Genomic DNA, 26,624 nt, shown 5'->3' with positions numbered 1-26,624 from the left:
TCTCTGTATGTGTTGCGCGTCTGCGTGTCGCCGGTGTGTGTGCGCCAGTGTGTGTGTGTGTGTGTGTGTGTGTCACAGTGCGGCGGTGCCGCCGTGTGTGTGTCCGTCCGCGGACTCTTCTTCTTCTTCTTTCCGTTACACGACCAACATCGACTTGCCGATGACTCTGTCGTGGTTCATGCATGCTGGGTATTTTCGTGTCTCCATAACCCACCGATCACTGACATGGTTTACAGGATCTTTAACGTGCGTATTTGATCTTCTGCGTGCTTATACACACGAAGGGGGTCACAGTTCAGGCACTAGCAGGTCTGCACATATATTGACCTGGGAGATCGGAAAAATCTCCACCCTTTACCCACCAGGCGCCGTTACCGTGATTCGAACCCGGGACCCTCAGATTGAAAGTCCAACGCTTTAACCACTCGGCTATTGCGCCCGTCTCGAGTCAAAGTGTGCCACTGGTGTGTGTGGGGGGGGGGGGGGGGTCAGTGTGTGTGTAGCTAGCCGCGACGGAGACGTCAGTCTTAATAAACTGAGTAAATGAATCCTCTAATCTAAATAAGCCTTAGGAACCAGCCACTGATCATCATTGCATCATCATATTCAGATTTTTTTTTTAATCTCCGGCTGAATGTAGCAATTATAAACAAATAACTGCAGCATGATTTTTTTCTTTTTATTGAAAGGCCGGGTCTTTTCCACAACAAGGACAGGTTAGGCTTACAGTGCCGGCGTCAGCCAGGCAGTGAACTGACTGATTCAAGTTGAATTGGGCTGCCCCGGCTGTCAACGGTCTTTTCGAGAAAATTGCACTGTTTTCTTCAGGCGTTATGACAGATCCTTTCCACTCGTTTTGTTGTGGTAGTTTAAGAATATTAACATAAACGCTCGAAAATACCATATATTTAAACAACAGACTCAATCACGAATACCGCACTGTTGATGCATGCTGAAGGTGACATTATTTCATGGCGTTTCATATTCATGTCTGATTTCGCTTGCGAAAAGCTAGACCACGCCCACTTTAAATGGGCCACCAGTTGGAACTGGATTTGTCCGACAAGACTGCAAAACAAACTTTTTGACCGTATATATTCATGAAAAGAAGAAACAAAATATCTTACTCTAAACGAATTTCTGCAAACTGTGTAAGTCTTTCAGGAGAGAGGTGTTTTTCTTCGGCACAGTTATCGGTTTCATTATGCTCGTTCCGGGGCAGTACTGTTACCAAACGTTTCGGATCGGCATGCGCAGCAGTCGCTCGTGATTGCAGAAATTTGAACGACTCTACTGCCCATGTCGAGCAGCGTATCTGTGCCTTGTGAAAAGAAAACGGGAACGTTTCAGTCGATTGAAGTTGGTCACAAGGGACCCTGAAACCGTGTTCATGGATCCAAGAATTGCTTGGTATCCGCCAGAACACATGGGTCGTGCACACGATCTATGGACGCGTGTGTGGGAAGCACAGCTAGGCGTGGACAGCATGTTGATCACCGACAACAAACCACAGGATTGGATTGCCTTGGATGGTGTAACCACTTTCGACCCAAAGAAACAGGTGCTGCACGTTTCAAACAAAAACACCGAGAACAATCAAAATCAAACTTTGGCCCAGAAAAGGAAACGAGAAAACAAGGCGAGTACGTATGGGCTGAATCAAGAGAAACGCTTCTTGGGTGAAGATGGCGGATTGACACCATGGATTCGGAAAAATTCGTATGATCCTAGTGTCTTGGGGTAAGTATTTTCATTTTCGGTTCATTTGCAAACGACGATGATGTGCATAGATATTACCCATTGTATCAGATGTCTACGCAATATATAGCTGGCTACTGGTTTGCAACACAGCCACAATTTAAAATTCACGGTGATGTGTACAGTGATTATCACACAATGTGTGTTTGCCACTGTCACAGTTCAGACTGCCAGACTGTGTGCCTGTGGGGGGGGGGGGGGGGGGTACATTCATGTTTATGTGTGGGTATTTCATATTGATATCCAGAGGACAGTTTTCACATTTCTGACAGCAGTGTGTGTGCATTTTGCAATGAAGTGATAACTGAAAATTCAAATGCATGGACTATGGAGACCCGTATGCATTGATCATTTCATGATTCAGATTCCCACAAATTTAAGTTTCTCAAAGAAAAGCCCTGAGGCATAGTCATGTCTTGTGGCATAGCTGTCTAAAACAACAGCCAGTTAAATCAAATCAGACCCATTCAGACAAATCTGATTCCATCAGACCCAGTTGGGCCCAATCAGATCCTGCAAGACCTAATCAGGCAAAGCAAGAATGTTAGTATTAAATCAACCGAACTAGTCAGTTATTGAACTGCTACAAAGAATGCTTTAAGCCATCTTTAGGGATGCAGATGACACCAGTGTGTGCATTCAGCATTAAATGTCAGTTGTGTGGATGTGGAGGGTGGAGATTTTACGTAATAGTAGTAGTATTCTACTCTCATACAAATTATTGAGCAGACCAACTGATATCTAAACCCACTGTGTATGTGCATACATATGCAAAAAAAATGAAACCGATTTTATTATCTGTCAGAGGTTTGTGGTTTAAAATTCTATTATCTCCTTCTTTTTTTTTAACTTTAATTTCTGTTCTAACTTCTATCTTCTGCTGTCAACATATTTCTGAATGCGAAATCCAGGTTGCTCTTCCCAGGGAGAGCATGTCACCAGCATTACCACCACCACACATGAGGCTTTTCCTTGCCTACTTGTACTCTAACTTTCCTATACTTTACCAAGACAAAACTGGAATTCTTTACAAACTTCACCAGGGTCTACTCTTTTGTTCACATGGATGATGGAATCTTCTACGGGTTAAGTGGATACTGCTTTTAGGACCATTGTTTATTATTTCTGCTGAATGGCAAGGACCCAACGTCCCAGGCCACCTGTAAGTGTAAGGTTCATGCAGGAATAGGACCTGGAACCGTTGCACTTTGTTGGGCATTCTCACTTGTCAAGAAATGAGAAATGGAGGGAATTGGGTTTGTCATGTGTTTATGTATGAAATTGATGAAGAATCTTAATTGTATTTGTGAATATAAATTTTAATACAGGACTTTATCAACAAAATCAGAGGTTTCAGACTAGCAGAAAGTCAGAAGTGTATACACATAATGGATTGTTTTTTTGGTTTTTTTAAGCACACAATGCACATAAAACATGTGAATACAAGGAGAGAAGTGAGGAAACATACAGAATGTTCTGTAAGATCTTTGCTTTTACATTATAAGTAAAAACACTCATTTGTCACCTCATCGGTTCTATTAATTTTGTACAGTTCTGTACACACAAATGCAACACATGCATGCATACAACGGATACTTAAAAAAATACACTCACACAACCACATGCAGACCATATATTATACACTTGCACACAATTATTGACACACTGGGTTGTTACAAAACAATTTACTCAATAAATATACATTTCACTCAGATTATTTTCCTAACTACTCTTCACATCTACAGGTCTACTAACCTAGCGACTTTCTCAACCATTGTACACACATAAAGTATTTTTGTCCTCACACTCGTAAGTACATGCTTCATATACTCAACACATGCACACTTAAACATGTGCACATACACATATTCACACACACTCACAAGTAATTTTTGTATGTTCATAAAAAATACATGCATGTGCACACACACACACAACTATTGCACACATGTTAAGATGCAAACACACATGCTAGTGCGCGCGCGCGCGCGCACACACACACACACACACACACACACACACACACACACTGATAATGGCATTTATACCACTTGCAGTGAGTAATAAATGTTGCAGAAGAATGCAGTGAGCAACAATGTTGGCAGCTGAAGAAACCAACAAAGGGCTAGCTGGCTCAGTGGCTGTATTTGTGTGTGTGTGTGTGTGTGTGTGTGTGTGTGTGTGCACAGCTACAGAGTAAAGAACCACTATTTTCTGCCCCAACTCTGAAAATCTGAAAGTAAAAGAGAAGACACAACAATGTGTGCTTCAGTCCAGTTGTTTAGCCAGTTAAATTTCATCCAGATGAGCAGATCCATGGGAGGTAGATTTTGTTCTTGTTTTTGTTGTCCAGCTAAACCCTCAAGGCCCAACTGGTAGATCTATGCATGGGAAACGTTTTTGGCTTGCCTGTTCTGGGTCACAACTCACAAAACAAACATGTTGGAAAGCCATTTATTTTGGCTCCATGTAGTTTCCATAGCGTGGCTTTAAAGTCTCCTTCCCCTTTTTCATTGTTTGGTTTTTGACTTGCCACTGTGCATAGTTAAGATGTCTGCTTCCCTCTCCTCAGGATTCCTTCCACCACCATCCCCCAGCATACACCCTCCCTCAGTCTCTTTCTTTCCCACCATTCTTTCCCTCTGCCGTTCACCACAAGCAGGGAAACAACAACAAAATATCAAGAGCTTGTGTTTTGGAGGCTCAGACAGCTGTTTGTAAGGTTTGCTTTCCCTGTGTCAGACATTCCTACTCGGGTCTTCTGTTCAGCTGTCTTTTACAAGTCCTTGTTCTGCTGCAGTAGTAGTTCTACTACAGTACAAGTTCTAGACTTTCTCAGTGGCTGTCTTCACCTGTGTCTTTCTTTGCCTTGCCTGATTACTGTCCCTCTTTATTTTATGTACTTCATTCTTTCTTTTTATTTTGAAGGTTTTGAGAACATGTAAAGTTTTATACTTGTGCTATTGACTTACGCTTAGAGTTACACAGTTTCTGGAGTTGCTTCAGACATTGTAGTTCAGTTGTATTCATTTCATAAAGAAGAAAAAAAGCCAGCCAATCTGATTTATCATTTTTATGGTGTGTATACATGTTTGTGTGTGTGTGTGTGCATGCATGGACATACAAATCATAATTCATATAGAAATTAACAAACAATGAGGAAGTGTCTGGGTTTGTTCCAATGTACCTATTGTTTACCTGTGTGCTAGCTGAATTGGTAGCATAAGCAGCACTGACTTGAAGTTGTGTGCCTTGTGAATGGAGAGAGTTACCACTCTTCACTATTTCATAATTCATATACTTTTTTTTCTCTCTCTCTCATTTTCCACTGGTTCCAGTGTGCCTCACCTTTATCTTCATTAAGATTTTCTGTTTTGATTCTTTCTTTCCCATTTCTGAAAAAGCCAAAGCTTTGACATGCACTGGTTCTCTCTATTTTCTTGGATTGTTGTAATGTTGCTTGAATGCTAGTCCTGGACTCGTACTACGCTTCAGAGAAGGATCCAAGCAGTGAAAAATGAAATGCTTCAGGAGACTCTTTGGCATCTCCTGCAAAGACTGCATTGTATACCAAATGAAGTAAAAACCATCAGTACATTGGTTTGTATGAAGACCTCCTGACAACTGTGAAGAAAAGGAAAATGAGATGGTAAGGCCACTTTACAGGATCCGACAGGCTCTCCAATACCATCCTTCAGGGAACAGTGCAGGGGAAAAGGAGGTGAGGCAGACAGTGAAGGAAGTGGGCGGACGACATAACTGAGTGGACAGATAGGAGCTTTGCTGAAACTCGACCACCAGAAATAGAGAATGCTGGTGATGCGTTCAGCAGTACAGCTCCCCCACTACCAAACCAGGTTTTGGGACCAGTGGCAGTGACAGATGGTCGGGTTTTTTTTTACAAGTTACATACATACTTTTCTCCAAAGGAGACCTATTAGTATTATCCCCTGCCCCCCATTCCCCCTTCCCCCTCAGACTATTGAGTCTTTCCACCTCCCGCCCCACTCTCCGACTCCTCCAGTCTCTATTTCATATGCCGTGAAATCCCAGGATTCTCAAAGCCTCTATCATGACACTGTCAGTGACCTGATGAAGTTGCCATTTGTCTAACTTGATTTTTTTTTTTTTTTTTTTTCAGGATACCAGGATATTTTGATAATTAACCAATGAATGTTGATGGAAAAACAGTACTTGCTCAAAAAAAAAAAAAAAAGTTAAAGCCATGGTTTTTCATGGCCCCCCCCTTTTTTTTTTGTGGTCATGTTAAAAGACCTGAGTGATGATATTACAAGCAGATATGTAGTAAAAGTCAGAAAGCTTACCTGATGGGGTACACAAGAAATACAGAATCAGTGACCGTCCATATGAGATGTTATGAATAAAAGAGACCATCAGCATTCAGAAGTGTGTGTGTGAGGAGTGTGAGTGTATATAGTGAGTGATGTTTTCAGAATAGAATTTTTAGCTAGTTTGTAATTATATCTTGAATTTTGTTTCTTTGGTTTTTGTTGATTTTTTCTTCTGCCTTATTCATATCATATGTATAGTTGAATTTATACGCTCAGAGCAGTATGGTCAGCTTTACATATTTATGCCTGTTATATTATACTATTATTATTGATGAAATTGTTATTATTAAAGTGGTCAGCATAAACCAGTCAGGCTGATGAATGAATTCAGGAAGGTTCAGCTGTGTGTGTGTGTGTATGTGTGTGTGCAGACTTCATCATGAGATCAAGGATTTCTTTGACTACATGTCCCCCCGGCGGGAAGAGGCCCGCATGAGGGATGTTGTGGTCAGCCGCATTCAGATGGTCATCCAGCAGCTCTGGCCTAAGGCTGAGGTCAGTTTGTGTAATAATAACTAATTGATATATTATATCCAACAGCTCAGGCTTAGGACAGAGATCAGTTTGTGTAACTTGTGTTTCCAGGCAAAGCAAGGGTTTCTTCCTTCCATGGAGTGACCACAATAATTTCTTTTCAAGCGGAGTGAATTGATGTTTCAGTTTCATTTTTGTGCCAAGATACTGATTAATTGATTGATATGGATACTTATGTAGCGCCTATCCTTGGTCGGAGGCAAAGCTGTAAGCGCTTTGCAAACACGGGGTCATTTGCACAACAGGCTGCCTACCTGGGTAGAGCTGACTGACGGCTGCCACTGGGCGCTCATCATTCATTTCATGTATCATTCAATCAGATTTCAGGCATGCATACATATGCACTCAGACAGACATGTAACATTTTACGTTTTTGACTGTTTGGTTTTATTTACCCCGCCATGTAGGCAGCCATACTCTGTTTTCGGGGGTGTGCATGCTGGGTATGTTCTTGTTTCCATAAACCACCGAACGCTGACATGGTTTACAGGATCTTAAACGTGCGTATTTGATCTGTGTGCGTATGCACACGAAGGGGGTTCAGGCACTAGCAGGTCTACACATATACCTGGGAGATGGGAAAAATCTCCACCCTTTACCCACCTGGCACCATCACCGAGATTCGAACCCAGGACCCTCAGATTGAAAGTCCAGTGCTTTAACTATTCGGCTATTGCACCCATCAGAGTGTGTGGACTGATCCGTTTATGCAACATGATCGATGATGAATGGTGTATTCTCTCTCTCTCTCCCTCTCTCTCTGAGTCTCTTTCTCTGTTTCTTTCTCAGTTTCTCTCTCTTTCTCTCTTTTGTAATATGTACTGTTTGGTGCATCATCATATTATGTTTTGATTTGCACTTGAATTATTCCATGAAATGTTCTGTCAGTTAAACCTGAGGAAGAAAAAAACTTAGCAGCAAGATGTTTTAGCCAAGTTACATCATCATGCTCTTTCACGTAATATACTTGTCATATGAGAAAGAAATGCAATTGTGGAAGATTATTGTTGGTCTTTTTTTTTCCCTTTTGATAGTGAAATTGATCTTGTTTCATGAATTTAAACATCTAAACCAACTGATCAGAGGTGTGTGAATTGGGGCTTCTGAAAAATTAAAGATTCGGTAAGTGGCAGGAAGTCCTTTACAATAATTTAAGGGTTTGTAGACAAGGTACTATGATGAAATGAAGGATGACTGCTGAGTCTATAAAAATACCAAATGGAGAAAGTTTATAAAAACTGTGGGTTGTGAAATAAGACACACTTTTATCAAAAGTGAGTCATTTTACAATTCATAGTTTGTATAAACTTTCTCCATTTGGTTATAGACCACCATCAGAAGGTCACACTACTGGTGCACATTGTAACTGAATCAGCATTACTACACACAAATAAAGGCATGTATATTTTATATAAGATAGATCTTCTAGTTTCATGTCAGAGGTTTTGGGGCCAAAAAGTGAAGGGAGATAACTCTCCTTTGTGGCAGACCATCCTGGTGTTGGTCATATTTACTCAAGCTTCCAATCCCATTGAGAATTTTCACTCTTTTTACGTTTGTTCCAGTAGAGTTTGGAATATATTCAAGGGACTCATTCAAAGAAATACAGTGTACCCTTTCAATTTTTAAACCATCACGGATGCATATATATATATATAAAATGTATCATACATTATTTATATGAATGTTATTGGAAGCCCTTTGTGTATAAGAGAAAGAGCTAGAGAAGGAGGGCAACATGATTTCGTTCATAATCATAGTCACTATAGTGTCAAAGTTAAGTAATTAAGGTTGGGGACAAATGAGTATGGATCTTCAGTTTCTAAATGTGGTGTCCAAATTTTTAAATATGGACTTGAATTTGCACCCATCAAAAGATATGTTTTAATCCGTAGCAAACTGCTGTTTTCATGACCAGGTGAAGATCTTTGGCAGTTTTAAGACTGGGCTGTATCTTCCAACAAGGTATGGACACATGTTGAGCAGTACTGTTAACTGGTGGAGTTCATGTTTTTTGTCTCTGTGTTACTGTTGTCTGCTGCTTATATTCTGTCTTTCATTCTGACTGTCTAAGTTTTTATCTGTCTGTGAATGGTGGTTTGTAGATAATCTCTAGTCTGTCATTTTAACCTCCACATGTATTACTTTTGTTCGGTTTGTCAGTCTCTGATTAAAACTGATAAGATTCTTTGTCTTATCGTTTAGTTCTAACAGTTTTGCTCCTTTGATTTGAGACATCCTTCTTCAGTTTGTTTTCTTATTTAAGTAAACATAAATGTATGTAACAGAACATTTGATAAAGAAAGAATGACATCTGAGCAAAAACCACAGTAATGATAATTATCATGAGCATGTCTGCTGTCAGTGCTGAGGAAAGGGAGGTATTGGCGTTTGCCTTTTTTTTTTCTTTTTTTTTCCATTTTCATATATAATAGATTTTAGTAATATTCATCTTCTTATTGATTGCTACATACAGCACTTGACATAATTCTGAAAGAAAAACAAGCCATTTTGTTTAAAAAAAAAAATGTTCTATTGAATTTGAAGCAGTTTCATAAAAGGAAATAAATGTTCAAAATGAAAATTCAAATTTCAGTGGTGATGGACTGAAACCACAAATGAAACATGTAATACATATAAATATAATTGTTATCCCTGCAAATTTGACCACAAGAAAAAAAAGAAGTAAGTGATTTAGATAAAGAATGAACTGAAGGTAGAACAACAACCTTTGTTGACTATATAGATTTGGCTGTTGTTTCTACTGTTTGAAATGTGGCGTTGATGTGTGTGTGTGTGTGTGTGTGTTTCAGTGACATTGATCTGGTGGTGTTCGGAGAGTGGAAGAATCTGCCCCTTCGGACCCTGCACGATGCTCTGGTGGAAAAGAAGATTGCAGAGGAAGATCAGATCAAAGTGCTGGACAAGGCATCGGTAAGTGAGCTCTTCTTTGTCTTCTGTGTTCCGTGGGCTGCAGCCCCCCAAGGGAGTGGCAGAGATTTGCAGAATAAAACTCCAAACAGCATGCCTGACCAGACGTTTACCCAACTGGAACCTTGAAAAAGTGAAATCTCCGTTGACCAGTTGTGCTGTTCAGGTGTAGAAATGCTTCCCAACGAAAGATCTTTGGGAAAGGTGGTGGTTAGATAATAAAAAAAAAAATTATATATATATATAAAAAATTTAAGTTTAATTTAGCTGATGTCATTTCATACTGTTATGCTCACACTTTTTATGTACTCTTATGCATTTTCTTTTCTTCTGTTCTGAATGGGATTATGGTGGAGAGAGCAGTACTGGATGTAATTGTTGGTATTATATTGCATTGTATTATTTTTTTGTCACAACAGATTTCTCTCTGTGAAATTTGAGCTGCTCTCTCTGGCGATAGCACTATGCCATAGTGCAACTCCACTTTGTGTGTGTGTGTGTGTGTGTGTGTGAGCATGCAAGTGTATTTGTTTCACTGTCAGTGTGTATTTTTCTTCAGAATTTTGCCAAAGACAGCCCTTTTGTTGCCAGGGGTTCTTTTAGGTGGCGTAAATTCGTGCTGCATGCAGGACCTGGGTTTATCGTCTCATCCAGATGATTAATGTCCAGACCCATTACTTGAGGTCTAGCAGAGGGGCAGAAAATTCTGGCTGTTCTGGGATTCAGTCCTGCACCCTCAGCTTCTCTTGCTTCTTAGGCATACATATTACCATGCGGCCACCTCTCTGCATAGAATTAGAAGTTGATCGTTTTGTTTTCAATGTGTTTTGATCTTTTTTTTCCTTTTTATATAGAGATTGCCTGTGTAGTTCTAGATAGAGGTCTAGATGTAAAAAAAAACAAAAAAAAAACAAAAAAAAGAATTGTTTAATAAAATAATGATACCATTTTAAGCACATTCATTGCTGATATTTTACCCTTGCTAATAAAGAATTAGTCTAGTCATTTGTCTAAAAGTACATACTTTTCTGTCACTCAGGTGCCAATTGTGAAACTGACAGATGCAGAGACAGATGTGAAGGTCGACATCAGCTTCAACTCAGACCACAACAAATCCAATGGTGTGGAAAGTGCCATGCTCATTCAGGTTGGTCATTTCATTACTTTGAATCATTCTGCACTCAGATTCTTACCACTGTCAGCTGATTTTTTTTTTTTTCTTTAATGTGTGTAAACAAATTGGCCATAGCTACTTTCGTTTTCTCCGCATTGGCAGATAGTAGTTTGCACAGGATAGGAATCAGACTCCCTGCCGGGGTCTGCACTAGTGGGTCACGGTAAGTATGTTAGATAAACGTAATTTTAGGAAAATAAATTTCCTTTTATGTATTTACCCTGATGCTTTTGTCCATGTGTCTGTGTGTATGTATTGTATATACATGTATATATATATGTGTGGTAAACTTTAAAAAATGGATTTTCTCTGAAAATGCTTTGTGTCAACACCAAAGTTGGATTGCATATAGAAGAAAAATATTTCTTTTCACTCACTTGTGAATCACATGATTGTTCCTTTGTGCAGAAATTCTTGCAGGACTACCCGGCGCTGAAGTACCTGGTGCTGGTCCTGAAGCAGTTCCTGCTGCAGCGCGACCTGAACGAGGTCTTCACTGGAGGCATCAGCTCCTACAGCCTCACTCTCCTGGCCATCAGCTTTCTGCAGGTAACACTAAACTTCTGACCCCTAAAAACCTTGAACTCTACTCCTAACCCCTATCCCTAACCCCAAGCATTAACCCTAATATTCCTGACCCTTACCCTTACCCCTAACCTTAACTTCTAATGCCTAACTCTTACTCTGACTCGTTAACCCTAAACCTAACCCAGCCCACTAACCCTAACACTGAACAGCATTGGTGCAGCGGTGGTCTAGTGGTTATGTGCCCGACTAGGAAGCAAGCATCGACTGGTTCAAGTCCCCGTGTACGGACTGAGTGTTTCACTCCCCTTCCCGCCACCAGATCTTAAGTGATGGTCCGAATGCTCTTCTTTCGGATGAAGCTCAGTGCATGTAAAACAACCCATGACAAAAAAAAGGGTTATCCCAGACAAAATTCTGTTAAAAAAAAAAAAAAAAAATCAATGTTGATAGTAAAGCAAACGCACTTACAGACAGAAAAAAAAGGGTGTTGTTGCATTATGGTGGTGGGTTCTTCCCGAGGAGAGCATCCAGAATTTCATACAGAGAAATCTATTCTAACAAAAAATAAATACAATACAAAACATTGCTATTAATAACCATGATAATGATAAATGCTATTAACTCATATGTACATGCGTGCACAAGTGGGTTTTTACCTACATGAGTGTTTTTACCTGCCATATTGGCAGCATTGTCTGTTTTCAGGGGAGTGCATGCTGGTTGTGTTCTTGTTTCCATAGTCAACTGAATGCTGACATGGGTTTTGCAGGATCTTAAAATGTGCATATTTGATTTTCAGCATGTGTATTGACATGAAAAGAGTTCCGGCACTAGCAGGTCTGCATATCTGTTGATTTGGGAGATCTCAGGCCTGAATGCAGCATACGCTGTGACTGGAATTTGAACCTAGGGCCCTCAGAATAAAAGTTCAGCACCTATATCACTCAAGTTGTTGTGTTAGTTATGAGGATGATGATATTTATGATCATGGTTATGATTTATGATTGGTGCATTGTCTACTGAAGTTGTGAGCATCTTGAAGAAAACTGTTTTGTTTTTTTTTCAAAAGAAAAGAATGCAGACATACACATAACACATGTACATACACTGGATCATGATTCATGTTTGGTTGTGGGTTGGGTTTTTTTCCATTTATCTTTGTATTATTGCATGAATGAATTAGTGTGTGTGTGTGTGTGTGTGATTCAGAGGGATTGTTTGAAAGACTTGAAAAGATGACAGTTTCATGGTAGAATTGGTTTTTTTTGTTTAGAATCTCATCTGTGTGATGCATGTGTGTGTGGTTATTTTTGTTTTTTAACCACTCATCACCATGTTTTCTTTTCAGTGAAAAATCTGTATTAGTTTCAAAGATTTTACATCTTCATTCCAGCTGATATGATATCTTTATTCTTACAACAGATTTAAGCTTACTGTCATCACTACAAACAACAAGAAGATACAGTATATAAATTAACTGTAACATCAGTACAACTACTGTAAATCTTTATATAGACAACATTCATCCATCAGAGGACAAACTTACTTTATTTACTTACAAGCAATAATCATAATTGATAATGTGAAATAGCATGACATGTTTATGTACCTCTGTATGATAGGCCCATGACAGATCAGTGTCTAATGAAATGAACACTTCATCTTGTTTCAACAGATGGCAAGGGCCATTGGAGTCTATTGAAGATCACCTCATCACTTTGTAATTTTGATGTTATTTATGATTTTGTAAATAAATCTCTGACACTTATGTTTAGTAGCAAGTAAGTGTGTGTGCACTAATATATTTTTGTATTTGTGCATGCGCATGTTTGTGTGTCTAACCCTGACCCTGGCACACTTACGTGTGTGCATGTGTATGTGTGTGCACTCCCGTTCTGTGTGTGTGTGTGTGTGCACACATGTTTGTTTGTATGTGTATGTTTGTGTGGAGACCTGGCCTTAAAAAGAAGAAAAGTAGTGATAACAATAGTAGCAATCTTTTTTTTTTTTTTTTCTTCAATTTCTTTGTTTTCAGTTGCACCGTCGTGAAGAAGCGGTGAAGGAGGGTGCCAACCTGGGCGTGCTGCTGGTGGAGTTCTTTGAGTTGTACGGTCGAACCTTCAACTACATGCGCACAGGCATCCGCATCAAGAACGGTGGGGCCTACATCCCCAAGGACGACATTGTGAAGGAGATGGAGAACGGTCACAGGCCTGCCCTCATGTGCATTGAGGACCCTCTGAATGCCGGTGAGACTGAGAGCTATGTGTGCCACTGCGTGTTGTGTGCTGTGTGTGTTTGAGCAAGCATTTAAGTGGAGTGATGGTCTGGAAGTAACACGTCTGCCTAGGAAGCAAGAGAATCTGAGCACACTGGTTCAAATCACGGCTCAGCCGCTGATATTTTCTCCCCCTCCACTAGACCTTGAGTGGTGGTCTGGACACTAATCATTCAGATGAGATGATAAACCGAGGTCCCGTGTGCTGCATACACTTAGCGCATGTTAAAGAACCCACGGCAACAAAAGGGTTGTTCCTGGCAGAATTCTATCGAAAAATCCACTTCGATAGGAAAAACAAATAAAACTGCACACAGGAAAAAATACAAAAAAATAGGTGGCGTTGAGTGTAGTGACGCGCTCTCCCTGGGGAGAGCAGCCCGAATTTCACACAGAGAAATCTGTTGTGATAAAAAGAAATACAAATACAAGTACAAAATTACCTATGAGAGTGGATTTCTTCCATATAAAATGTTTCCAGAGGACAACAGTTTTCTTGCCATGGGTTCTTTTTCATTGTGCCAAGTGTGTCTGCACACGGGACCTTGGCTTATCATTTCATCTAAATGACTAGGCATTCAGTTTGATTTTCCAGTCAAACTTGGGAGAAAGGGTGAGAGTGGGAATTGAACCCAGACCCTCATGGACACTAGATTAGCAGATAAGTGTCTTAGCCATTCTGCCACCTTCCTCCTTGGTATGGGTTCTCAGATTCTGGATATATATAGAAAGCATTTCCTTAGTAGACAAAATTCCAACTCTCATTCCCATCCTGGGAAACTAGCTTCCACACAGCACTGCAGTGAAGATAAGAGAAATCTGTTGTGATAAAAAGAAATACAAATACAAATAAGTAAGTGTTGTTGGTTGATCTTGTATGTGTGTAAGTTGTGTGTGGTGAAGTTTTGAAACTGCCTTGTGGGGATGCTGGAGGGCTCTTTCTGTATAAGTGGTATAATAATATCACTTCTGGAAAATCTGTGCTAAGAAATTTCCTCCTATCTTTTCTGTCGTGGTCTTTGTTTACGGGGTTTCCTTTATGCTGTCTCGTCCTGTCTAATTGTCTGTCTTTGCTGGTCCATTCACCTAAAAAAAATTTCTTTTGTTTTTCTAGGAAGCCTTGAATTTTTTTTCTCCTTTTTCTGGGCTTGACACTTGGGCATTGTTACAATGTTGTATTCTTATTTTTGGCCCAGGACATGACTTGCTGTTTGCAGTTTTTGAATGTTCTGTATTATGCATGATTTCATGTATTTTGTAAGGGATTAAGTTCAGGTAAATTTTTTTTTATTAATCTTGTGGCAAAAAAATCATGTTCATGAATGTGAATGTACTTCTGCCTTATGTTTTTTTTCCCCAGTTTGTGTGTGTGTGTGTGTGTGTGTGTTTTCCCTCTCTTATAGGGGTCAGTATTTAGTACAGTTTTTCGGCCCTGATACAGCTGTGCACTGTCGGCTGGTCTACAACACAAGCAACAGAGATGAATAAATAGAAAGTATTGTTGCTTGATCACGTGTGTCTTTGTGATTTGCGCAGGTTGGTGTAACTGACAAAGCATTAAAAGATTTCTTTGTTTGACAGGAAATGACATTGGGCGGAGTTCCTATGGGGCCATCTACGTAAAGCAAGCCTTTGAGTACGCCTACTTAGTGCTCAGTCAGGCTGTTCTCCCTCAGCACACTCACTTGCTCAAAAACCATTCAAGGTAAGTCTACTTGACAATTTTATTTGTTTGATGGGTTTGGAAATGTGCTGTTGTATATGTGTATGAAAGTTTTGGCTTGTACCTGTGTATGCATTGCCCTGATTGGATGTTTTTTCTGATGACAAAGAGCTTCTGTGATGTTTGATGGGGTTGGAAGTATTTTGCTATATTTGTGTGTGCAAGTATTGACTTGTATATGTGAGCGCATTGGATTTTTGTGTGTGTGTGTGTGTTACCAGAGAGTTTCTGCGATATTTGATGGGGTTGGAAGTGTGCTGCTGTATTTGTGTATACAAGTATTGACTTGTATATGTGTGAAGGCATTGGATTTTTTGTTTTGACAGAGAGGTGAATCTTTTAGATGTTTAAGACCCAAATACTCAGCAGTTGTTAAAAAATTGGGCTTTCGTCTGTACTTCCTTTTCTGGAATACTATGTTTTATTGACTTTCTTCTTTGTAGTCGTTCCAGTTTTAGGTACACTGGTACAGTTGTTTGAATAAAATCAAAAGTGTAATGCCCCTCTCGCTGCCTTCACTTGCAGTATTCTCCTCCCCACCCAAAACAATTGAATGTTTAAGACTTGATTATCAGCTGACATCATAAGTAATACTTGTGAGGCTTTTGATTTTTCAGTTTATCATTAGTATCGTTTAGTTGTGTGAAAAGAGCCACGCTTTTAAAAGGTTAAGATTAGTACTGTAAGAGAATGTGGGTGGATGGGATACAGTAATAAAGCCAAACAAAACAGGTTGATAGTGGTAATTTTCATCTCACAGCATTCTTGGTTAAAGTCACATGAACTGATCTTCTTGGTGTTGCTTTCACTCAGCAGTTTATGTAGGTTGTCTCCTTTAATTATTTGTAAAGGCAATGTTTGGATGTTAAAATTCATACGGTTTGCATCATCTTTTTACTGGATTTTAATTGTGTCACATGTCGGCTTTAGTCGTTCATAATAGGTCTGCCATCGAAGGGGCTGCTTCATAACAAAGGAAGGGAAGTACTTAGAGGAAGGGAGGTAACAAGCCATTGATACTTTGGTTCTGTCATCCTGATTTGACCTGGGCTGGGTTGCATAAGCGATCATAGCAATGCTAAGTTTGTTTAACGTTGAGAATGTTCCCAACTCTACACAAACTCCATAGGCCTGGGAATGTCTGAACACTTAGCAAACTCAGCGCTAAGATTGCCAATGGAACCCAACCATTTATTTTCCTCAGGACAGGATACAGACCCCTGTTGGTGTCTGCGCCAATGAGTGTTTTAGGGAGGGGGGGGGAGTTTCCTTTAAAGGGCAACATTTAGATACATTTGAAAGTGTGCAGCTAAAAAGAAAGAAAAAAATGTGTTGTTCACAGCATTCTGGGTCGCATCGTGCGCGTGACGGAAGAGGTGGTGTCCTACAGGAAGTGGGTGAAGGAGAACTTTGCGGTGATTGTCCCCACTCCCCTCCTGCCCTACCCTGCCTCCGGCTCCCCCTCTGCCAGCATCATGGTATCGGCTAGCGACAGAGTGGACATGGAACACACAAGGTAAAATCACAGGGATTTGTATATTGTACTGATATCTGTGCTGGCATTTGGGCAGCTTTTAGAGGACAGTTTTTGATTTATGTCTTTATTTGTTTTGGTATTAAGACATGCACATATTGTCGGAATGCTTGAAACCAAATATAGAAGATTAATGTTGATGAAGACAGCTTCACAAAGTTGGTTGCAGACGTGTATGAGGAATCTAGATCAAGTAGGCGAAGTGTCATCATGTATTTGTGGATCAAATATGATTTAGATTTGTTTGAAAATATCCTGATTTAAAAAAAAAGTATTAGAAGTTATTATTGATCAAGTGTGGCAAAGATGATTTGTTGTATAAAAAATGAAACTTTTTTTTTTTTTTTTTTTTTTTTTTTAAGACTTGGATGTGTACCAGTGGTTTTTCAGTGCATGTGTTCTTGGGATTCTCACTTCTTTTCTTTAAAAAAAAAAAAAAAAAATTACAGTTTCCATACAGAAATGATAACAGCAGCAGCAGCCTACAAAATTTGAGACTTGGATGTGTGCCAGTAGTTTTAAGTATATTTTCTTGAGATGCTCACAATATATGTTTAACTACACATACTTTACTGTGACCTTCTTTTCCCAGAGAAACAACAAAGCAGCAGTAGCTGAAAAGATATTAGTCTTGGACATGTTCCAATAGTTTTCACTTGTAATATTTTCTTGAAATTCTTGCCTCTTATTTTTCCGCTACTGCAGAAACAACAACTGGAGCGGCAGCCTAAAACTTTTGAGACTTGGACATGAGTCAGTAGTTTTTGGTGTTGTGTTTTCTTGAGATTCTTACATTTTTTTTGCCCCCGTTCCAACAGAAATGAACAGCAGTAGCAGCTTGAAAGATTTGAGACTTGGACGTGTGTGAGTAGATTTTAGTATAAATTTTATTTGGGATTCTCGCATACCATTTTTTTTTTTTTTTTTTCTTTTTCGTTTTCCGTTCCCACAGAAAAAACAATAACAACAACAACAACAGCAACCCAACTACGAAAAGAACCACCACTTCCGTGACGGAGGTTCATCCTCCACTCTCCCCTGCCTCCAAAAAGCCCCCTAGCGGAGGTCCTAGCAGACGAACGAGTCACCTGGAGACAGTGGCACCCCCCTCTCCTCAGGAGGAGGAAGGTGAAGTGGCCAGAGAGGAAGGTCAAGGGGCACCTGCTGCTGCTGCAGACAGTGAAAATTCCGATTCCGGTGGCAACAGCTCCGGCTACAAGTCATCAGAATCCAACGTGACATCATCATCATCGAGCGTTGCTAGTGATTCGGTGAGCGGTTTTTATTGTTGGTTGTTGGGTTTGTGTGTGTGTGTGTGTGTAGAATGGCCAGTGATTCAATGAGTGGTGTGTGTGTGTGTGTTTTGTGAAGTCTGGCCAGTGATTCGGTAAGTGGTATGTCCATGTATGTGCATGTGTGTGTGTGTGTGTTTGTCTAGAATGGCCAGTGATTCAATGAGTTGTGTGTACTTGTTCGTGTGTTTGTGTGTGTGTATCAATGTGTATTTTGTGTCTGTCTAGAACGGCCAGTGATTCAGTAAGTGGTGTGTCCATGTTTGTGCACGTGTGTTTGTGTTTGTCTAGAATGGCCAGTGATTCGATGAGTGGTGTGTATTCATGCCTGTGTGGGTATGTGTCCATGTTTATTTTGTGTCTGTCAGAATGGCTAGTGATTCAATGAGTAGTGTTTTCATATGTGTTTGTGACTGTGTGTTTTGCATTTGTCTAGGATGGCCAGTAATTCATTGAGTGGTGTGTTAATATAGTGTGTGACAGTGTTTGTGTTTGTCCAGAATGACCAATGTTTTAATGAGTGGTGTTAACATGTGTGTGTGTCCATTTTTGTGTGTTTGTATTTGTCTGAAATGGTCTTTTACTCTCGTAACGAAGAAAGGATATGAGGTTGTGTTGGCCTGGGTTCCTGGACATGTTGGCATTCGTGGTAACGAAAGGGCAGACTTGCTGGCCAAGAACGCTGTAAAGAAAGAATTATCGAGATTCTTTGTACCATACACAGACATGAAGCAGAAGGTGAACGCTTATGTCAAGGATCTTTGGCAAGAGGAGTGGAACACCCAGACGGACAACAAGCTCTTCCAGATCCGTCCAGACCTAAAAGAGACCCTCCTTTCAGGGGTGAAGAACAGAAAGGAGGAGTCTGTGCTGTGCAGACTGCATGCGGGGCACACTTTTTACTCATTCTTACTTGTTGAAGGGGGAAGAGGCCCCTCGATGTATTCCCTGTGATGAGCCTCTCACCGTGAAACACATGCTCCTTGATTGTTGGGATCCGCATGACGTTAGACACAGACATTACACGGCGGTTTCTTTGAAGACCTTGTTTCGTGATGTCCATCTGTGGGCGCTGATGGACTTCTTGAAAGAAGTGAACATTTTTAATCAGATTTGAAGGTTTTAAACTATGGAAGTTTTTTAAACTTTGAGTGGAAAGTTTGAAGTGTTGACTCGTTTTAATTGTTTGTTTTTTTACTCTTGTAGTAGGTATTAATGTGGTGATAGCCTTGAGATGGCCTTAGTGGTCGGCGAGGCTCTAAGCACCATGATTTCATTTCATTAATTTCATTTGTCTGAAATGGTCAGTGATTCAGTGGGTTGTGTTTACATGTGTGTATGTCCATCTGTGTGTTTGTGTTTGTCTAGAATGGCCTATGATTTGATGAGTGGTGTTTACATGTGTGTGTGTGTGTCGATGTTGTGTATGTGTGTTTGTCTAGAATGGCAGTGATTCATTGAGTGGTGTGTGTGTGTGTTTGGTATGGTAAGTGATATGATGAATGTGTGTGTATGTGTTTGTGTGTGTGGCATAGTAAGCGATTCACTGAATGTTGTGTTCATGTGTGTGTGTGTGGTACTGTAAGTGATCCAATAAATGGTGTGTGTATGTGGGAAAGGGGGGGGGGCATGATTTTTGTCAACTATGGCCTATGATTTGATAGTGTCATATGCATTTGTGTGGTGTGTTTGTATGTGTCTACATGATTTTTGTCCACTATGGGCAGTGTTATGTATTTTTATGTTGCACACTGTGTTTGTTTGGTAAAGCCAGTGATTCAATGAGTGGTTTGTGTGACTGTGTGTGGGCTGTTTGGTGAATTCAGTGTGGCAGGGTAGAGGTGATGACTCAGGGAATATTTTGTTCATTTGTGGAATCAGTAATTATTAATCTCTTTAAAAACTAATAGAAGGAGTAGGGTAGAAAAAAACACACCAAAAAACAGTTGTCACTCAAAAGTGATTTTAAAGTGATGTTAACTCTGTGTCAGACACATATGTGTCCGTATTTGACATTTTTGCAATATTTTTTTAATTCCTTTTATTTTACTTTGTTTCAGTATTAAGACATGTACTTTGGTTAAGCAACTCCTCATGGACCTGGCTGCAAACGTTGGAGAATTTGATTAAGAATCAGGCACTCTAACTCAAGCCATTATGTAGCCAGGGATGGTAATTCTGGTGTGTTTTTTTCTGGATGGACTTCAGATTCAAACACTTCACAATCGGCCGCCACTTTTTCTCTGTCTCTGGGCCTTACACTAGGAACGATCTCCTTTTGCTTTGTGAAATCTCTGCACTGAGCTCTTTCACGTCTGGCCTGAAAGCTTAGCTTTTTCAAAAAGAAACTCTTCATTACCTTTCCCTTTTTATGTCCTTGGTTTCTCTAGACTTCCATTTGGAAGTATTTATAAGCTTTGTTTTTCAGCCCTTTGTTTCAGAATTATGTGTGTGAAACGGTTATGTGTGAAAGCACTTTGATTTGTTTTTGTACATCATTTAGTGTTATATACATGTATCTGTTGTTAATTTGTTTATTGATTATTCTGGACCCGCAGGACTCTGAAAGCATGGCGGCAATCAGCAACAGTTTGCGACAAGCCCACCACCACCACCACAACCACCAGCATCCTCAGCCTCACGCCAGCTCCTCTGTCCACCACATCCACAACCACCACCACCATCACCAACACCACCAACATCACCACTCCCCTGTCCCCCACAACAAACCCACCCTCACCCCTCCTCCACCCCCCATCGCCTCCCCCACCCCCATGCCCCAGGTCCCGCTCCCGGTACCCACCCACCCACCACACACACACAGCCAGGGCCGCATCATCCGAGGACGGGACCACCACAAAACCCCCCATAACCACCACCACCACCACCACCACCCCCACCAGTACCACCAGGGTGGGGGGGAAGGTGGGGGCAGCAGCAGCCCGGCGCGGTCTCGTGATGCCAGCACGTCGAGCAGTGTGGGGTCCTCCGGCCGCCGCTCCTACAGCTTCAGCGCTCACTCCTCCCCGCCATCCCCATCCCCCGTCTTCCTCCTCCTCCACCTCCACCGCCATCTATTCGGCTTCCAGTGCCAGCGCCAGCTACTCGCCCCACCACCACCCAGCTGCCACCACCCCTCCCTTGCACTGCTTTGGCGGCTTGTCGGTCGCAGAGCAGCAGCAGCAGCAGTACGTGAGCTCACGAGAGGTGCGGCATTCTGGCTCGTATGGTGGTGTGGAAGGAGGTGGTGGTGGTGGCGGGGCTGGCCCCCACTCCCACCCCCACCCGAAATCGTTCCACCACCAAGTCCATCACCCCTCCCATTCGGGACGCTCAGGACCCAAAGTGTACCGTGCCACGGGGAAAAAGAAACGTCATAACAATGGTGGTGGTAGTGTTGGTGCCAGCGGCAGTAATGCCGGACACATCGCTGCCAATGGTGGTGGTGGTGGAGGTGGTGCAGGTCACAACCCACCCCATCACGGCAACCAGCGTCACAGAGACAGCTCGCAGAATGGCCGCGTCATGAGATGATGACGATGGTCACTGTTGGGGGGTGGAAGGCGTCGAGGCCCGCATGTCATCATCTTTGCTGCGTTGTGTCCCCATCAGGTGATGTAGTTTCCAGTGTGATGATGATCAAGTGCTGTGTTCTGTGTCGTTATATGATGTTATCATCTGTCATCAGCTCAGCTTTGTGGTTCTTCCTTTTTACTTTTTTTTTTTAATGCCATGTGTTGTCTTTTTTCATCCCCCCTTGGAAATCAGTTTCTATCAAGGGAGGCGTGTTTTAGCTCCGCAGTCGTGTAAAGACCAGATTTTCTGTAATGAATGGGATTTGTAAAGACCTGGATGAATGAACACTTGTGTACATAGTTGTTTGGTTGGACGTGTGTTGTTGTTAGTGTAAAATGATAAAGATTGACTGGAAACAGGACTGCGTTACACATTGGTAGGGATCAGTTCTGAAACAAGATTGTAAGTTTGTGGATGGAAGAGGTGGGAGAGAAGCTGCTTATAGATCTGTAGATGTGCATACATCCACATGAGGTCCGGAACCATGTAGATTGATGTGTGTTGATCACCAGGCTGTGGTATAGGAGAATATAAGTGGTCAGGTTGTGAGTATAGTGTGTACATTATGTGCGGGAGATCTAGACTGATGTACCTGCGTAGGTATGTTCAGATATTCTGAGATGGGGTTGTGTGTAGACTGGTCCAAACTGATATAAAGGAATGAAGATTTGTGTGGATTGACGTCAAAGAAATAACAACAAAAATCAAAGAAAGAAGAAAATGAAATAGAAAAAAAAGTGAGGTTGTGTGTGACAGTTTCTCCCACATGGCATCCCTTTTCCATTCAAAGGTGCAGCATGGGCAGAATAAATAGATAGAAAAGCAGATTATGTCACCACCATATGTTTGGAAAGTTACTTTTGCAAAGCTCCTAGTCCTAAAATATTCACACTAGAAAATTTATTACTTTATGAATTAAAAAAAAAATCATCATTATGTAATCAGGAACAAATTTCTTGCCATGAGTGAATTGTTTTTGGTTTGCAAATGAGATTCATCAGTTGTGTTTTGATTTCACTGTGTGGGTGAGAATTCCACTCGGAGGTCCACAGCGATGCACATACGCAAAAACCTTAATAATACAAAATATGATACATATGTTATATATATATATGCATTTTTTTTTTTATTATGTGTGAAAGAAATTGGTATGCACCTGTTATACCAGCACTAGGAACATATTGTCTGGAAATGTTGAACCATGGCGTGCTGAACAAGCTGTTTATTTGATGCTGTTGGTTCGTCATGTTGTTGGTTCGGTTGTGTGTACAAGTTCTTTGGTTTAGCAGTGTGTGAAGGGCATGTTTTCACTGGTGCCTAGTGTTACTGCTTCTAATGTTCCATGCCTAGCATGCAGCACATTTGTTTACCTGGTTGTGTTTATTTTATTTCATTTTCGTTTACAGTGTTTTTATTTTTTTGGATTTTTTGTTTTTATTTCGTTTTTTTTTTTTGTTTTTTTTTTAAAGAGAAAAGATTTACATGCACATGTGCGCTGCATGAGTCTACACACAGTGACGCGTGCATGCGCGCGCGCGCGCACACACACACACACACACACACACACACACAAAACCCCCCCACACACACACACTTCCTAAATTTTATAGGCTCTCAAGGCCTAGGGTTGAGTTTATTGTGTGTAAGGCATCTGCTTCCTTGCTTTTTTCTGTTTTTTTCTGTAGCAGATTTGGTGTATCTTATATGGATCAGCCTGCACACTTTGATGCCTCCTTGAAATTGAAACAGCAAGCAGTGCCCATCATGAACATAGTGTTGATTGTGAGGTTATCACATGTATAGCTATGTGAGAAATGTTTGAGCTGTGTACATCCACGCCCTTCTGCTGCAATGATAAAGCTGTGTCATCTTAGTTCTGCGCCTGCCAGTTTTCTTTTTTTCTTTTTCTTTTTTTTTTTTCTTTTCCTTTTTTTTCTTTTTCCTGCATATTGAATATTTAATTAGTTCTCTGATATTTTCAAATTTTGCATGTGTTTATGAGGTTTAATCGTTTATTTACTTTATTTCCTTATTTTTATTTCTCAGGTTTTTTGCCTGTGTAAATGAGGTCCGTTTACTTGATTTTCTTTTGGTTTACTTTGGTCGTCTTATTTAAATCATTGGTTCATGATATCATTTATCAAAGAAAATATTTGGTAAAGTGGAAATAGAAGATATAATAATGTTGCTTAATCTTCTTATTCATATTACTGATCCATAATATCATTTACCAAGGAAAACTTTTGGTAATTAATATAGAGAAAAACAGATGAAATACTATTCAGATAGTCAAACATGAGTGTTTTATGTTGTAGTTGTATGTAAAGCACATGTTCAGAGGGTGAATGAATATATGTCGTTATTATGATGTGTAATTTTGTTTTTTTATGTTTTGTAGTTCAAATACTCTGCAAGTAAGGCGGGTCATTTTCAGTGTGCTAATAAGTTTTCAGCCTGTTTGATTTTTTTCATTTTGTAAAGGTCTGTTCAGTGTGCCATACTGTAAAATGAAAATGCTGCTGTAGTACCTTTCCTGGACTTAAAAAGATGTAATTATCTAATGAGTGATCTCTGTTCATTAACATGTTAATGAAAATGAAGTAATATGAAGGATTGGAGAAAAGCTGCCATTTAGAAAAAAAGAAAAATGCACAGAGCACTCAATTTCAAAAGCAAGAACTTGAAGAAGGAAACAAATACCATACAGAAAGTAGGAATATAATTTAGAGAGTCAAATGTTATACTTTCGGATTACCGTCATTAGGAGTAAAGCCAAGGCAGAGAGACAGGAATTTGATGACTTGATATTATACAATATACAGGCTACAAGAATTACTCTCTATCACGTCTAAAGTATCAGAAGTATCCTCTCCAAATGTTCTTTTTTGTAGTTGACACAAAACTACCCCTCCAGTATGTAGTTAAAAAAAGAAAAAAAGAAAAAAAAAATTAAAAAATTAAAAAAACAAACAAACAACTCAAACTGATGGAAGGTCAGAGGACTCCTCTTCATACACAAGGCAATCAGGAATAGTTTCCCCTGTTCCTTTGAATTTGATTGGTGACCCATTTGGTCATAAGATTGGCCCATTGTTGGGTTTTTTTGGGTTTTTTCCTGAGTGGGTCAACTGACCCATAAATTGTTTTGGGAAAAAGAAACTCTGCTTCATACTTCAATTGTCATCCGTGGTTTGTGCTAGAACATTGTATCTTTCATGCTAAATCCAGACTGTTGATATGTATTACATAATTTGCAGAAAACATTTAGCGGGTTAACTGTTGGTTGGTTGTTGTTTTTTTAACAGTCCAAAATCTTGCATCTGTATATTCACTGAGCTGTGTTTTTCTGTTTAAAATCTGTATGCTGTCTGTTTATTTTATTTCCCATAAATCAAAATGGTTGTACTGAGTGAATGAATTGCAGAAGAAACAAAATTTGTTTGTTTTGTTTTGCTTTGGGTTTTTTTTTGTTTTTGTTTTTTTTGTTTGTTTGTTTTTGCATATCACATCCTATACTTATAAAACACAAAATTTTGGGAAGATGTTGATACGATTATTATTAAAACCAAAGTATTAATTCTGTATACCGTGTACACTTCTCCACTTTTAAGCTTGTACACGTATGAAATATTCACATCTCCGTTTGCCAATCTCTCATTCACTGACGCATTCAGTTAATCATGGGTTTCATTGCGCCTGGTGGGTCAAAGGTGGAGCTTTTGCCAGTCTCCCAGGTCAACAAAAGTGCAGATCTGCTAATGCCTGCACTCACTTTGTGAATATGCATGCGGAAGATCAAACACACTCGTTAAACTATCCTGTAGTCCACAGCAGGGCTTGGTGAGTTACGGAAACAAGAACATACCCAGCATGCACTTCCCTGAAAACGGAGTATGGATGCCTACATGGCAGGTTATAAATGATCATATATGTAAAAAGCTCACGTGGGAGTTGTACTTGTATCCCACAAATGCAGTGAAGAAGAAGAATATGATTATTACAAGTGCATTTTATTTTTGTTATTGGTGCCACAGTGATGCCATTTTCAAGTCAGCTGTTTCTGCAAATAAAGTTGAGGAACTCAAACTGCTGGTTATTTTCTTCATTTTTCATGGGTCCCAATGAATTGTGGGACAGCAGATGTTGGGAAAGCTGTCATTAATTATCAGTTTTCTCTCAGCCCAAGTTGTGTGGGTAAAAACAGTGGGTTTTTATGGATAAAACATGTATGTTGTCTGTCTGTCTCTCTCATAAGCTCTCATTATGCTTACATTATTTCATGGGTTTTTTTTTTTGCTATCGTAAATGATTTGCTTTTTGTGTATAGTTTTTCAGTTTAGCCTAGAGTCTGGATGTTGAAAAGCATTTCTGTGTTTATTCCTTTACTCTCTAAATTTTTGTTTGTTCGTTTTCTCTCTCTTTCTCTCTCTTGTTTCAGATAAGAATTACGCAATGACTGTGATTTGTTATCAGTTATGTCCATCGTGCAGCATGGTAAAAAATGAAGAAGTACACTTTGGTCTATGTTGTCTAAAACTAAACGATATTAGACTTAGATTTATTCTTCATACATATTACAATTTACAGACATCCTAGTTTGTTCAGATTGAGTTTAATGATGTCATGCACAAAACCTGATGTTGTACTTAATCTTTCTTTGTTTTTATACAAGGCTCACAGATTTAGAGAAACAGTCATTTCACAGTCTTGTTTCCGTTGTTTATCAGCAAATGTTACTGTCTTTTGCTGCTGTTTGATAGACGGGCGCAATAGCCGAGTGGTTAAAGCGTTGGACTGTCAATCTGAGGGTCCCGGGTTCGAATCACGGTGGCGGCGCCTGGTGGGTAAAGGGTGGAGATTTTTACGATCTCCCAGGTCAACATATGTGCAGACCTGCTAGTGCCTGAACCCCCTTTGTGTGTATATGCAAGCAGAAGATCAAAT

General features: G+C 40.1%; 1 protein-coding gene across 1 annotated transcript; it reads left to right on the top strand.

The window, feature by feature from the left end:
• Positions 1 to 1,139: 1,139 nt before the first annotated feature.
• Positions 1,140 to 21,616, top strand: LOC143285846 (uncharacterized). Its single transcript, XM_076593279.1, has 11 exons — positions 1,140 to 1,740; positions 6,482 to 6,605; positions 8,563 to 8,609; positions 9,458 to 9,578; positions 10,615 to 10,722; positions 11,158 to 11,298; positions 13,313 to 13,526; positions 15,137 to 15,260; positions 16,621 to 16,794; positions 17,765 to 18,083; positions 20,663 to 21,616. Exons 1-11 carry the CDS (start codon positions 1,391 to 1,393, stop codon positions 21,482 to 21,484), a joined length of 2,544 nt encoding a protein of 847 aa, XP_076449394.1. The 5' UTR covers positions 1,140 to 1,390; the 3' UTR covers positions 21,485 to 21,616.
• The last annotated feature ends 5,008 nt before the right edge of the window (positions 21,617 to 26,624 follow it).

The sequence above is a fragment of the Babylonia areolata genome, chromosome 9 (genome assembly GCF_041734735.1).
Source record: "Babylonia areolata isolate BAREFJ2019XMU chromosome 9, ASM4173473v1, whole genome shotgun sequence".
Classification (NCBI taxonomy): Eukaryota; Metazoa; Mollusca; class Gastropoda; order Neogastropoda; family Buccinidae; genus Babylonia; species Babylonia areolata.
Note: the sequence above shows the minus strand (reverse complement) of the source record. Positions and strands in the feature narration are given on the sequence as shown.

Excerpts from the sequence above, each read along its gene's own strand:
- LOC143285846 (XM_076593279.1), top strand. The coding sequence starts at position 1,391 with ATGGATCCAAGAATTGCTTGGTATCCGCCAGAACACATGGGTCGTGCA. Across the intron at positions 8,610-9,457 it reads GGGCTGTATCTTCCAACAAG|TGACATTGATCTGGTGGTGT; the intron begins GTATGGACACAT and ends TGTGTGTTTCAG. Across the intron at positions 13,527-15,136 it reads TGAGGACCCTCTGAATGCCG|GAAATGACATTGGGCGGAGT; the intron begins GTGAGACTGAGA and ends TTTGTTTGACAG.